This window comes from Sinohyriopsis cumingii, chromosome 17 (assembly GCF_028554795.1).
Source record: "Sinohyriopsis cumingii isolate HCF-2022 chromosome 17, ASM2855479v2, whole genome shotgun sequence".
NCBI classification, from domain to species: domain Eukaryota; kingdom Metazoa; phylum Mollusca; class Bivalvia; order Unionida; family Unionidae; genus Sinohyriopsis; species Sinohyriopsis cumingii.
This window is the reverse complement of record NC_142977.1, coordinates 29,893,005-29,909,027: the sequence shown is the minus strand read 5'-3', so window position 1 is coordinate 29,909,027 and position 16,023 is coordinate 29,893,005. Positions and strand designations below refer to the sequence as shown.

The 16,023-nt window shown below is 34.9% G+C and overlaps 1 protein-coding gene across 8 annotated transcripts in view; it reads left to right on the top strand.

Annotated features, from left to right (window-relative positions):
- LOC149778344 (disabled homolog 2-interacting protein-like) overlaps positions 1-16,023 on the top strand; it is a 377,099-nt gene that overhangs the window by 317,569 nt on the left and 43,507 nt on the right. For all 8 annotated transcript variants that reach the window (XR_016415494.1, XM_089939159.1, XM_089939158.1 and 5 more), the window contains 4 exons: positions 1,897-2,118; positions 6,245-6,346; positions 12,577-12,675; positions 15,757-15,842. Coding sequence is in view for 7 of the 8 variants with exons in the window: in XM_089939159.1 (XP_089795285.1) it covers positions 1,897-2,118; positions 6,245-6,346; positions 12,577-12,675; positions 15,757-15,842 (509 nt within the window). In the remaining variant the exon portion in view is untranslated. The remainder of the gene's footprint in view (positions 1-1,896; positions 2,119-6,244; positions 6,347-12,576; positions 12,676-15,756; positions 15,843-16,023) is intronic.

The window sequence follows — 16,023 nt, the reverse complement described above, 5'->3', positions numbered from 1 at the left end:
GAAATCCTACACATATGAAAACTTGGATAGCCTGCAATCGTCAATCCTATCAATGAACTAGAAACTGTAAAATTAAAGAGATAAATTGCATAACAACTCTAGCATCAACAGATTTCCATGAAATTGAACAAATGATACATAATATGAATCCTAGTCAAACATTTGCAAAAAACAATCGAAAAATAGAAAATTACATGGAAAATTAAAATTGTGTACCTTAATGATGTTCTCTTTCAGAAATTGTGTGTCCTAGCACGAAACCCAGTCTTTTCTTACAAGACCAACCACCTGGTCCCCTTGCCTTGTTTAACGAGGAAAGCACCATTCTTTTTAGGCTTCCTTGTAGCCAAATTACTCTCTGGATTTTTAGAATAAATAATTTCGACTAAGATCATCTTTTTAAATTCACATTACTTTCAAAGTGTATGCCTTAATTTACTCCGCCCAATCGTAAGCAGCAGTTCCTAAATTATCCCAAGATAATCATTTCTTCCATCAGATTTCAGACAGCATAGAATCTATGAATTCAGTGTGGGGCATATCAATTTCAGTTTGAAATGTTTTACATTGATTGGGGGGAGAAGAAAGGGTCGAAGTGACCTATCACATAGCCTTTAAAACAGTGCATTAAAACTTTAAGGTTCAATACAATTCAGAGTTCAACACTTTACAGTCCCCTTTTCTTGTTTAATGAGGAAAGCACTGTTCTTTTTAGGCTTCCTCGGAGTCAAACTACTCTCTCTCAGGAATTTTAAGACTAAAGTCACTTTAAATTCACATTACTTCTAAAGTGTATGCCTTAATTTTCTCTGGCCAATCATAAGCAGTGGTTCCTAAATTATCCCAAGATAACCAACTTTTTGTCAAATACAGAAAGCTTAGAATCTGTGAAGTATGGTGCATCTCAATTTCCCTTTGAAAATGATAATTTGACATGGGTTCCTATGAAGCAGTTATGGTTTGTAGTTTAAATGTTTACTTTCTCAGAAAAGCATTGCAATGCCCTGTTCAAATCTCACTGAGTCATACATTTGCTAGCCTTTCATGTTTTAACACTGACATGGGGAGGGGGAAGAAAGGTCAAAGTGGCCCTTCACAAAGACTTTTCTTGCTTAAATGTGATAAAATTTTAATGCTCAATGCATTTAACATTAAAGTTCAATACAATTCAAACTTCGACACTTTACAGACATGTATTGAATTTTTTTCTTCTTTTCAACTTATAAAACAGGCAATTAAATTAAATCAAATATAAATTAAATCAAATATACATAACATCTACACGTGATTGAATGTTGTGCTATGATATCCTAGTGGAAATGCTGTGTATTGGTGGGGGGGAAATCGAATTACTCCCTGCGATGGTAATGACTAGACCAGGCTTCATCTATACTTGATCAAATTTGGTACAGGTCTGCCAAGATGAAAATCTGTAGTGTTTGCTGATTTTCATCATGAAGTGTTGTGATGACACCAAGGTGCAGATTACTTAACAATCAGGAATGATTAGACTTTAGGCAAACAAAATTAATATTTAAGTTTAGAACAACAGTTCGTAATTTATTTAAGATCTGTAAAGGTGCCAGCAAGACTATGTCGAAACATGCTCTCCACCCAGCGGTTTTGGAGCAGAGAGAATTTTGGACAGAGAATGTCACAGTATCCACAATTTAAGTGAGAGGATACTGACTTTGTTTCTCTAATTGTGCTTGCTATAGTTTCAAACAGAAAGAAACATTAACTATGCTGATATCAGTGCCATTACTTCTTCTGTTTGTGCTCAAGCATGGGAATTCTTTTTCCTCAAGGTTATGAATATTCGAAAATCATTTACTTACTGCAAACTGTGTAATTGTCATCAAACATTTCCAAGTCTATTCCTCATCTGTATTGCAGGTCACTCATAAGCTCGCGGTTACGTAACTCTCAGTCCCATGAATCTCTGCTGACAGACTCAGCTGTCATGCACTCTGTGGATTTGACTGCAACAGACATTGATGTCAAGCCCCTCCACAACAGCATTCTGGGACAAGACCATTGCTTCCAGGTGTCGACCAGTCATGGCAACAAATACATATCCTGCAGGTCATCTGAGGAGAGGGAAAAATGGATAGAAAGGTAAACTAAGTAGCTATATATGCAATTTAAGGAGCTTTAAATAAATTTAACATAATTTAGAGCATTTTTCTGAAAATTCTAAACAGATCTTTTCATTTTCCAGTCAGGTATATTTTTCTTACAAAAAGGTGTCTGGTCTTGTAGGTCACTGTTCCATGGCAGTATTATGGAGTTAACAAACAGTACTGTTGTCACTAGTTACACTGAAGTAATTTGAGCCCATAACTGCTGATTGCATTTTTTTCTGAAACCACAATATAGCAACAATGATGTAAATTATTTATGTTTTTTTCACTTCCTGGTATTTGAGCTTTTAATGTCTTCAAAAGAAGATACAGATATATTACATGTACATGTACTAAGCTTCACACTGTTTTCTTTCAACCCATATTGCCATACTTTTGATGAACTAATTCAAGTATTGTGGTTTAAATGGTCATGGAGTCCATAGCAGTACAAAAAACCCCATCTGGGATCATGGTATAGTGAAAGGCGTTATAATAAGGGAGAGATTTAAATAATAATAATCAAAATAATAATAATAATCACTTATTTAAAGAGGGTGACACAGTAAGTTTTATGGAACTAAACTTCCTTGTGGCCCTCTATAATTTCCATATTTACATTCAAAGTACTTGCACACACACACACACACACACACAGCATTAATAATAAGCTATATTTATATATGGACATGATAAACAGAAAATTTAAATGAAGATATTCCAACTCTGTGTTTCTCTCATTTGTTTAGTAGTAATAATTAATACAATAAAGTCTTGTCTGCATTTATTTCATGCCATTTTCCATACACCAGGAAACCATTCTAAGTAATGGTATCTGAATGGAGACCTCCAGGTCTGATTTTAGCTATTTTGAAATCCGTTGGTGTGTTGTATAATCCGCATTTGCATTTAAGTCGGTAGATGAAATATAGTTGTGTTTTCATTGGCAGTTCATTTATGGGTATGAGAAAAAGAGTGGGCCAAGTATTGATTCCAGTGTTTTTCTACATGTGATTGTTTCTTCTTTAGAAAAACTTCTACATGTATATATATTGACATTGTTTTCTGAACATTAGATATCAATTGTTAAATTGTCACATTGATATCTGTGCAATTGTTGACAAGAAAGAATTTCATGATCAACAAAGTAAAAGCTTTTTTATGATCAACTTATTTGGATTCAACTAATTTTTCTTAATTTAAGTCAGTAATGCTATAGAATAAAACCACAACATATAGGTGATTATGATGAAGGCACATTTCTGGAAGATCTCAGTAATGCTCCTTGGGGTATAATATAGTTGTATGATAATGATTTTACTATATGGACCCAACTTTTAAACAAGTGGTTGATAAGCAGATATCTTTGAAAACACATCGAATAAAAATGGATTTCCAGTCCGATTGGTTGACTCCATGCATTCTAGATGACATGAAAATCCATAGATATTATTTCAGATTTGTTGGTCAAGAAGTACATTACAAAACAGAGAAAAATAAAGTAAACGAGATGATCAATTGGGCAAATAAGTATTACTGTCAGTCGGCTTTAGAAATTAACTGTAAGAAGAATTTTTATATAGAAAGTTTTTATCAAACTAGTTGGTGGTAAGTGTTTCACAAGGTCATCGCCGAAAAATCTGGAAAATTTGTTCGTCTGTGTTTGAGTTGGACCAGGTTTCATATTAGAAGTTTGAAATTGGTCAGAGAACCAGACTAACTTTACAGCAGCATGTCAGACGCTTAGAACTGCACATATTTATTCATCCGAAGTGTCTGCATGATTAAACTGTTGATCATGGAATTTTTAAAAAATGGCGTTCAGCAAGCAATGCATATTTGGGGGCGCTCACCAGTTATTATGTACTTTTGAGAGAGTGACGTATGTAAGGTGAAGTTGTTTGCATTTAAAACATGCACAATGGAGAGAATGTTGGCATACCTCTATGCTACAGTAATGTAATGTGTATGGTATTTCTTTGGATATTGTACTTTTGGAATTGTACATGATTTAAGCACACTGCTAACTAAAATGACTGCTCCCTTGTGCTAAAAAATCGGCCTGAAATAGTATAAAGTACACTATACATAGCAGCTGTTAAAATAGGGAAAATGAATTTTGCCAAACTAGACAATACCAGCTTCTGAAATGCATGGAATGAATTACAAAATGTATAAAATGTAAAAAAAAACTTATCAGCTCTTTTTTATATAATTTACCTCTGAAGTTCAGGAAGTGAAAATGACCAAGTGGAGCTAGCACTCTTTTGAAAGGTGCACATCTGGAGTAAGTTCAGCTGTATGCTGTATAACCCATATTACACCCATCAATCATACACCAAAGAGGGCCCCGAGTGGTATAAAGTGCTCACCATTCTGGATCACTGCCATATCACCTCTGTCTGCGTGGGTTAGAGTCCAAGGCTCAGCTAGCATGGGTACGTGGGAAAGCCTGCCAGTAGCTTCTTGTGGGTTGGTGGTTCTTCTCTTGAGTTTTCCAGGTTTCTTCCTCCACCAGTTATACTGGCCACCATGTATAGCCTATCTTGTGCTGAAAAATGGCGTTAAACTCTAGAACAACATCAACAACAACATACACCAAAATAAATGGAATTAAAGGTTCTTTGAATTATACCTAAGATATACAAGGTCTTTTTTAAATGGTATAACCAGTGAGGAAAGCCAGGGAAATTCTTCTTCTTTAAAATTCTAACCCTGTGCAAAGTACGAAATTGTAGAGTGCCACCTTTAAGACAAAAGGGTAAATAAGCCTCTTACAAAGTGTTAATAATCAACACAGAAAAATAAAAAAGGAATATTCAGATTCTTGTGAATATAAGCTAGAAGGGACACAATTATGTTTATTGGACATCGTATGCCAATTTGAGTATGACTCATGGCAGGAAATATGATTGCCGTCGTCATGTGAAATGGAAAAAGGAATTTCCAAGAATTACATCAAGTTGAGAGATAGCAACAAGCCATTGAGCTCCATAGGGTTTGGAACTAAAATTTGTGCAACTGTGCTAGTGGTAAATAAAGTCTATGCATACTTTAAAACTTTTCAGTGGAACATGTTTGTCGTCGCTGCACATTCCGAATACTGAACTTTTAATTACGTTTCCAGCTTTACAATAACAGTTTATGATATTTTGTTACACCTTACTGAAAAATGGTCAAACTTAACGGAACTGCCTTACTGAGATGGACTCGTCAGGGTTGGCAGGTCTGAGTTCATCTAAAATCCAACAGGAAGGCCAGATTTCTGATGAGGTTGTTGAAATAGCAAATATATTCAGTGCATGTTTGACCGCTCTGGTGGCCTAGTGGTTAGAACGTTCGCCTCTGATGCAGGAGGTCATCGGTTCAATCTTTGACTGAGTCATACCAAACATTTACAAAAATGGTACTAACAGCTGCCTTGCTTGGTGCTCATCATTAAGAGATTGGTGTTAGGACTGGTCGGCCTGGTATCAGAATAATGTGACTGGGTGGGACATCATGCTACATGTCTGCAGCATGATGCCTCAGTGCTAGACATCACTATAAACTGCCACACTGCAGAAATCATAGCGATATGACTGAAAAATTGTTAAAGCTACATTAAAAATCCAAGTCACACACATGCACACACAAAGTGCATGTTTTTTCAGTATAAACCTCTAGAATTAAGGAACCCACTGTAAGCTATGATCACAATGAACTAAACAATTTCTGTTCACACAAAAGTTTTTTTATTTCTGCAGTACCAAATGAAAAGGCTTGGAAAATTTTGCGAACTATTGCAACATGGAAATCAAGAGGTCTAAATAACACTGGACCACATCTCCTGAGGTCTGCTGCAAATATAATATCTGACAGCATAGCTAACATATGTAATCAAAGCATATCCATCCACTTTAGTGGTTCCCCAGACATGGATCTGTGTATTTGTGTGTGTGTATATATAATGCTTCCAAGGAAAATTTGGCAATAGATATTGCACCTTTATTTCAATGTAGGTAATTATGGATGTCACAAAAGAAACTGGAATTTTTAAAAAATATTTGTTATTCACATAGTGGCACGGGTTGCACTGAATGATAGATACAATAAATGAAAAGACCGGTTTCTATTTGCAGTTTACGGAAAACTGTTCATCCACACCAAGAACACCACAGAAGAACAGACAACTCTCTAACAGTTTGGGTTGTTGAGGCAAAGAATCTAACTCCAAAGAAAAGGTAATAAATAGAAGTAAGAATTTCAAGAATAGCGGGAACATGCCTGGAGATCATAACTGAAGAGGTTGAGTTTGAGCTTGAAGATTTTGTCAGGGCATAAAAAAAGAACTTTATGTACAAATGAAGATAAAATCTCCATCATGGAAACGAGCTCACACTATATAGGCCAGACCTTTCTGAAGTTTTTTAAAAATCAAGCTGAGAAGTAATCATTGCTGGTGAAAAATATGTTTTAATTGCAAATTTTTTGTGATGTTTTTTTCTTGCCTGGCTAAAATATTGACCTTCACTGTTGAGTTTTGATACAAGCATACATGGATGCATATCCTGACTTGTGGCAACATCTTTTTCAGTATTGCACTTAATAAGTATATATTTTTCCACAGGCATGTATTTTTTTTTTTCTATATATGCCTACAACTGGCACTAAATTGCAAACATAAGGTTCATACAACCTTGAAAAGTCATTGGATCTGTGGGGTTGAACCAGCTTTGATTATGTTTATAAAACAATCCTTGAATTGTATTAAAAAAAAACTCATGAATTTATTCAAGGGAATGCAAACCATTAAAACTGGATGACTTTTTTATTATATTCCAGACATTTGTATATAAATTTTCCAAAAATAATAAATAAATTAGAAATATTTGGGTAAATAAAAATAATGACACTGGTTGTTGCTGGATGCGTTGTGTTTATTGTTACATGTTAATTATATATTGCTTCTACATTTTGTATCTGTTTATGCCATATTAATCAATGCTGTGAGAATTTTATTTCTAAAAGAGGAAAGAAAACCTTGGGATTTTTTTTTTTTCTCATGGACTGTACAAGCCATGTAATATTGTAGACCAGATTTGCCCCCCCCCCATTAATGCACAGGTAGATCAGACTGTATGTTGATGACTTGTACCTACTAGTAAAATGAACACATTAGACCTGATATACCAGTCCTTTATACAGTGGTAATATCAGGCACACATCCCGTGTGATTGTCTTTGTATTGGCATTGTGTTAAACAAAACTAAAGAGACCTAAAAATCTTCTTTGTTTTCGACTCAGTTGAACACAAGTAATTGCTTAGAATTATATAATAGCCCTTAAGAGCATGAGGTCTTAAAGTTAAAAGTTTTTGAACAGGTATAAATAGGAATATAATGTTTTGTGGTCAGATGACTAGATGTTCAGGTACAGAAGAGCTGGGCAGAATAAAGAACTAATGTTGGCTGCAGAGATAATTAATTTGTTGAAATTAACTAATACATATAGTGCCAAATAAACAAATAGAGATGTTGATAAAAAACGAAAATAGGATCAAACATTTTAATTGTAAAGTTTCTGAGCATCATTTTTGCTTACTTCTACTATCAACTGTACCTGTTTTGCCTACCAGGATTGACACAGCTTGGGGGAGGCACAATGGCACCATTGGATTGCAAGCACAATCAGTTCTATGTAAGAACTCTACAGTTTCAAATGAAGAGATCTTGTGATTAGCTTCTTTTCTTTTGGTATATTTACTGTACTCCAAAGTTTATTTATACTCCAGATCTACAGGCTAATTATGTGTGACACAGTCCAGAATTATAAGTGAAATGGGAAACCTCTATTTATTTTTTTTACCATACCATATACTTCAGTATTCCACTAATTTACTCTACATACTATAGTGCAAATCCGACACAGCTGCAAACTCCATTGACACAGCTCTGCCATTGCATAATGTGCCTGCAGATCTGGGTAGAAGATACAGTTTGTAAGGATTAACAAATAGAACAAATGACATAGTCCCTGATCTGCCAGCACATTATGCAACATGAAATCAGGGTCTGTATGGTTTTCACTTTGACCCAACAAGTGTTTATGAAAATGAGAATTTAATATAATTTTACATTATTTCTCCTATAATTAGCCTAAGGGGTCATATAATTCATTCTTCAAGAAGTTTTGTGTGGCCAGAAAAGTGGACCCTCCCCCCCTTGACATTTTTAATTACATTTGTTGAAACTTTCCATTAGTGGGAGATGGGCACTTTGTTTAGCAGTGACTTCTATGTTTGGAAATTAGGGGGCACGATACCATATTTGTACTGTGATAAGTTCATTACAAGATTTGCACTGCACAACCTGCATAACCAGTTAATTTTGTTCCATTCATACTACTTGATGCCACATTTGAGTAGACAGCTTGGTGTAGTGCACAGCTTATCTGTGGAAATATAGGGATGAAATGTAAATTAGAAACATGATAATCTTGGGAAGGGGATAAGAGGTAGGAGTCATTTGTCAGTCTCAACACAGTGGGGGGGGGGGGGGGAGAGTGTACCTTATTTACTCGCTTATAAGTTGAGTCATCGAAGATCCTGATCTGCTGTAACATGATGCAGCCACAGGTCAGGATATTTGTTGTTTGTTCTATTTATTACTACTAACAAACTGCACAGACCCAAATCTGCTGGTGCATTATGAAGTGGCAGATCTGGGTCTGTGCAGTTTGCAGTTGGACTGATCTTATAAGCAAGTATCGATGGTATTCATTGATACAGTAGATGTGGGATATTCTCCACAAAGAAGGTTTCTGTAATGTGAAGGAGACTATTCCAATCAAAGTCACTATGAATTTAATCCATCTGTTGGATGAGCCATTTGAAATGACCCAAAATAAACTGTCATTATTGTAACATAAATTTGATGGCAAGATTAAAAGAATTTTTTAGCCTTTAACATTGGAAACATGATTCATGGACACCTAAGTTTTGGAGCAGTAGTAGCTCAGGTTAGTATGTTGGACTGGGAACAAGAAGGTGTGTAGGTTCAAAATCAAGTGATGAGTAGGATGGCCACAATGTGCCCCAGTTCAAGAGACTTCACTCAAGATCCCATATCATGTTCTTGTACCATTAGCATACATGACAACAATGTGCTTTTGGCATAATCATTATACTTTCTCTTGCCAAATCACATCTCACCGCTCACCTGTAGATGAATTTTGAATGATCTTTTCCGGTACAAAAAAAATAAAAATGGTAATAAAAAGTTGTGTTTGTCACATATATTGTCATATCTTTTATTCCATTTATCATACAAGTTTTGGGGCCCCAAGTGGTCTAAAGCGCTCTCAGTTACGGATCACTGCCATCTCACCTCTGTCTGCGTGGGTTCGAGTCTCGGATTCAGCCAATGTGGGTATGTGAGAAAGCTTGCCAGTAGCTTCTCGTGGGTTGGTGGTTCTTTCTGGGGTTTTCCCGGGTTCTTCCTCCACCATTAATACTGGCCGCCATGTATAGCCTATTGTGTGCTGAAAAATGGTGTTAAACCCTACAACAACAACAACAACAACATACAAGTTTTAGAATATTCTAAAAAAGAAAAATTTCTGTGCAAGAATAGCATAAGAGCTAATTTGTACATCATAGATCTACATGTCCTTTCCAATTTTCTACTTGCAGCAACTGTATGTGACCTATTTCCAGAAAACAGATGGGTTTCTTTGATTCAATATATTAATAATGAAGTTAGTTAGCAGACCAGTCTGTACTTTTAAAGAAAATGATGCCAGATGTTTATTGAAGCAAGATTTTATGGTGTCTTGTGTATGACAATTGTTAGAGCAGATTTATCTTTTTAAACATAAACTCATGTCTGATCAGGAAACAAAAGGACACATTAACACTGCTTTACAAATTTGAAATTAAGATGGGAGTAATATAATCCATAACATGACTGAGTACAAAAGAATTTGTGAACTTCACAATCATTCAGCAAACGCTAGAGATGTAGAGTAGTTGAGTGTTGAATTTAAATAATTTGTCAGTATATTTTGTGTTTGTATTCTGGTTCTAATCCACATCGATTTTGTCCATTTTTTCCATGGATTTTGAGCTGCTGAAAGATTGGTTAGTAGCATAAATAAATGTACATTTGTAATACAGTCTACTGAAATTATAGCATGTAATATATAGATTACACTTTTTATGCTCAGATTTTGCTTTTCTGCACTTAAACCTATCCCGGGTTGGCATGTATGCATTTGACAGTGAACAGGAGCAGCACAACCTAACTTTGGGTTGCCTAAATTCAGATGCTCCAAATATGGCTTTGGTCCAGCCTCCATTCTGATTAGACCACTAATTCATTATCGGTAGATATCAATGTTAACATGAGGGAACAGAATACTGTGTGCACTCTATGATACAGTAAAATAGCACATGTACGTTTTGATTAACACAAGTGCAAAAATTCTGAAGACTCAAAATGATTTGCTTTCACTGCATTTCCTTGGAAAATATGTCCCAGAAATGGTTTACCATTAAAAGCTACCTTAATCATCAACCTGGCCAGATTAGGCATAAGAAAACTTTGCCTAATGCAAAAAAGATCAAAATTCAGTATGTGTGGAGACAGAATGTGTGTAGAAGTTGAAGCACTTAAAAATGTATCGTGCAAGTAAAAGAAAAAAAAAGAAAAAGTTCCATGCTGATATTCCAGCCTGTTCAACTTCAGATCCAGATATTGACTGATCCTGTTTGGGTCTGGATCTGGATTTTCATATTAGTTTATACCACTGGGAGGGTCATCAAACCAGGTCGGATGCAGCAGTTACATATTGTGGGATAAGTGGAATTATTTTGCACAGAGCAGGAATAATTCAAAAACTTGTTCTGTATTTGCTCAAATTTGACAGTTGTCTAACTTTCACAAAAATAGATAAGTCTTTTAAAAATGTGATAATTTTTTTTATATACTTTACCAAATTTTTTTTACATAAACAAGATAAGAGCCAATTTCATTAAAGATGTATTCCAATCTCGATCACACCTCTATGTACTGGCCATCTCTGATAAAAATCAAAATGTTTGGTCATGACACTATCCAGTTTATGGAGAGTTTACTGTAGATGAAGTGCTTTTGTCAAAAGAGTCCTCACTTTTAACCATTCCATCACGAAGGTATTTTTAGTCTTTACTGAAATGGCGCTATACTAACAATAGACTGTGGTATGGTATATTGAGAAAAACACTTGTCAGCTGGAGACAATAGGCTGGTAACTTGACTCTTGTTTCATTTCATTGGAAATGAATGTTTTAAGAAAGGTTAATAAGAGAAGGACAATTAGTCCTGATTGTACTTGAAACATTACCTCTTTTTCCTGTTTCAAATAGTATTTACAAATTCCAGGGACAATAATTTTTTGAATTGTCTGCATATTTTGAGCCAAAAATGCATGATATTTCATGTGTGCAAGCATACGCATGCTAATGTTCACAATGTTATACAACTGTGCCAATGCTATTTGGGACGAGACTTTCAACTTTGAAATATGAATGTGGTTTCATGGGGGTGGAAGAATGGGTCACATTTCAAATCACTGCTCTTCATGGGTTCTGTGTTCATGAATTTTGCAATTATTCTTTTTCTCTCTCTGTAAAAAAGAAATGACTCTTTCCCAAGTCTATGAATTCATGTACTGTCGTTTTTTTTTGTGTGCAAAATTATGAAATTTAATGCCTACAAAACTTGACAAGAATCTGGTATTTGTAATCCTTCTCAGTCATGCAATCAAACAAAAGTAACGGTGTTATACACAAGAATCTTACACGACCTTTTCCTCTTTTTTTTTTGAACTTAAGTTTGAGCCACTGTTTATAAAAATTAAGATATGTACATTTGTGAAATGTTCATGCAGCTTTTGTGTTTATTGTTTTTTTGTCTTTTGTATTTGCCTTGGATACAGTGGTAAAAGCACTATGGCTAGTTTACTTGTAGTCATGTGCTGTATTTGCAAAAGCATGCATAGAAATGAAAGTAAAATAGGTGAACAGACACTGGGTGAAATGTATGACCCTAAAATTCATAATGGTCAGCCATTAGTTTTATTTGATTTTTTATTCAGTTGAATGATGATAACAATATACTGAAATCTGCCATTGCTCTTACTCTGAAAATCATTATTTCAAAGTAGATAACAAATCAACATGAATATATTGAATAAACACAAGTGCTGCACAATGGGAACATTCTCCCACCTCAGACTGACCATGTCTCTCTATATTAACAAATTCCTTTTTCTTTACTATTTTAGGGGACATAGGTACATAACATAGGTACATAAAATGTACCTCCCCAAAACAGTTCAACAAAGGTGCAACAGTAGCTAAAGTTTTGAAAATCTTGCAAGTTGTTGTTTTAAGGCATTTGCAGAGATTTAATGCAGGCTTTCTTATTTGCAGATACTTCTGTGAGATTTTCCTGGACAAGACACTCTATGCCAAAACCTCAGTTAAGACTAAAGGGGAAATGCTGTTCTGGGGGGAACAGTTTGAATTCAAGTAAGTCACTTGAAGATGTTTAAGAAGTAGACTATATTAAGACTATACAGCCGTGCTTGCTAATTGCCAGTACACTTCATCATGAAGCAAGAAATGTGTCATTTGTATGACCTTTATTTATAAGATCTTTGTAAAGCGTACCATATATACCATCATATGTAACCCCAAATATGCTTTCTACACCATTTTCAGGCAAAAATTAATAGAATCTCGGGGGAAAAATTTGTTAATATAACGTCCATTTCTGATTTTGCTTAATCGAAAATGATTGCTTTAAGTTACTTGGTTTACATTTTTCAGGCAATCATTCTAGTTTAGTATTATGTAATGGGGACATTAAGTATTACCTTGTCCAATTGTCCATCCATCCTTCTGAATGGAAGACTCCATATAGCAACTTATGCCCTTTTAACTCTTTACCTTCTGCAAGTACTTGCTGCCCTGGCTACTAAGCCTGATTAGCAGCCTGCCTTCTAGCAGCAGTTTGTAGGCTGAACCCCAGAGCATCATAATAGCCGCCTGAGTGAGAACTTCTTGAGTTATTTACATGCTGTCTACATATTCTGTATCAATTTTGTCCCATGCAAACTATGTAATTTAATGAAAAATAAAATTTTAAGCACTTACCAATGTTTTGTGCCACTCATTTCCACCAACAAGTACATATAATCCACAGGAATCAATGTTTATATTCACATATTTATAATATAAAAAAAATATCTCAATATATGTATTTAAAATGTATATTAGATTACTTTTCTCACCACTATTTTGCACACCAATGTGTCCACTATTTTATTGCAGATTTGGTAATTTTTTATGATACTGCCTGAAGCACGTAAAAAGCAATATATCTCCCTTGCATTTTCTTCTAAAATAAATGCTGGCCCTGAAACTGCTGTAAAGTTGTCCACATTTACCGGTCTCACGTGTTACGACCAGATTTGATTATCTCGCGTTTCAGATAAATCTGAAATGTCAGGTGTCGAAACAGGACTTATACTAATGTCCAATCCTTCATCTTGAGTCTGGTTAAAATCAATATCATCACTTTCAAATCCTTCAAAACTTCCATCAGAATCGTCGTCGGAATACATGAATGTTGACATTTTGTTTTACTGTCACCTTTGACCTTGTTTTCAATAGAATTTTCTGCTTATATGCTGTAAAACTACTTACAGAATACGTTCATCATTTTATGAAAGGACTATTTTCATTGGCTAAATATTATAAAAGAGAACGGATGTTTGTAATTTCATCCAATACAAAGGTTTAATATGAAACGTGTATATGCGTATCTGGGGTTTCCCAACCCTTGGCCGGAAATGCATGTATGAGCCAGCTGGGACAGAGAGAGTATTATTAGCAGCTTGTATATGCGTCTCTGGTGTTACAAGGCTATTTTTATGGTCGCATATATGCGTTTGCAGAAGGTAAAGAGTTAATGGAAGATTCCATGATTTTCATCCTTTTAATGGAAGATTCCACAACTTCCATACTTTTAATGAAAGTTTCCATGACTTCTGTCCTTTAATATAAGATTCCATGCTTCATCCTATAATGGAAGATTCCATGACTCCATCCTTTTAATGGAAGACTCATTATACTGACATCAGAAATTATATAAATTGTCATGTTTTATTTATTTGGCAAAATGTTAAGAATGAAAACTCCACTAACATGTAACATCAGATCCATCATTAATAGTGACACCCATGATATAGAAGAGATTGCACATTGGATACACATACCAGACCAATTCATACCTTGTGAAGAAAGAACCTCAATCTAAAAAGATAGCCATGCCAGTGCACACTGACAGTTGAATATATTCTTGTTGAGTGTATCAAATTCCACAAGTCGAGACATAATTTTTTATTTTATTTTATTTTATATAAACTTCATTCAAAAACTTCATGATGTTGTCACACCAGAGTTGGTCATGGTACTGTGTTAAAAAGTTTAGTGTAAGGTGCATACATAGGCAGTGCATACATTGTTGTGACATTTGTACAGTAACATGCATCCATCCATTAGTTACCTTTCTTGGTTTTACACCATCTATCATTACCAGACTTTGTGGATGTCATGCAGTTGGGGAAATATAGAAGCCTATTGGTTTTTCAGTCAAAGAATACAATTTCAAGGTCGTTATGACTCAAAGAATATTGGTTTCTATATGAAAACATTAGTTGTAATTACAGAACTGGACATTTGTATGTTGGATAGGAAAAGCATAATGATTTTGGATTGAAAGGTCAAGTTCACTGTGATGAAAAAGGCTCACTGCATGCTCACTTTATTTAAACATCTTGCACCTGGAATAAGCTATGTGGATGGCTTCCACTAGTAGGAAAAAGTTTTATTTTGAATTAATTTTGGAGTCCAATGATCAAGGTATCAGAACTGAAAGGTTATTGTCGCTGGGTTGGAAACAAAAAATTATTCCTACACAAAACTGCCTTCACCAAAGTTTGTCAGTTGGAGTAAAAAGAAGCCTATTAATTTCATAATAACATTAGCTTCAGATAATGTATTGTGAATAAAGTTTGTGGAGGACTTGCACTTTAGGTAAGAAAGAAGCCATTTGATGTTGGGGACAAAATTTCAAAGGTCTTGATCAATGTGACACAAAGTAAAATGGTTTTGCATAGCATGTTTTGTTCTAGATTTTGTTCCTTGGCCAGAGTTTTTGGATGGATTGTACATAGTATAAAAAAGAGTCCATTTGATTTTGGCATCTCAAAACCAAAGGTCATGGTTGTAGTAAGCATAACAAGAGAATTTCCACACATGGTTTATTTCAAGACCACATACCATTACTATGCCAGGCTATATAAGGTTGAAATTTGTAAGAAATATTGGAATACAGAGGTCCCTCAGAATAACCTGTTTTATTAGAACTAGAGAAGTGTCCCATGCAATCAGTGAGGCTTTAGACTGATGATGTGCATCCCAGCTGAAACACATTGGAGTTTTAATCTGAATTGGCATTGTATTATTTGACTGTACCTCATTCTTATGTTGTGAAAATCAAACTACTTTTAGAAATTGAAAACACACTTTTTCTTTTCTTTTCAGCAATTTACCTTCAGTTGAAATCATCACTGTAAATTTATATAGAGAAGCAGACAAAAAGAAGAAAAAAGATAGAAATACACTGCTTGGTAAGTATATTACTTATTAGAATAAATTTTTAAGAAGTGGTGTACAACATGCAAATTACTATAGAGATCAGGATTCTGGTATGAACATTTGCTGAATCCTGAGGACTTATTAAGAGCCTAAGGCTTAAAGTGGTAGGGTTCTAACACGTAGGAAATCAGTAAGCATTTTTATCAGAAACAG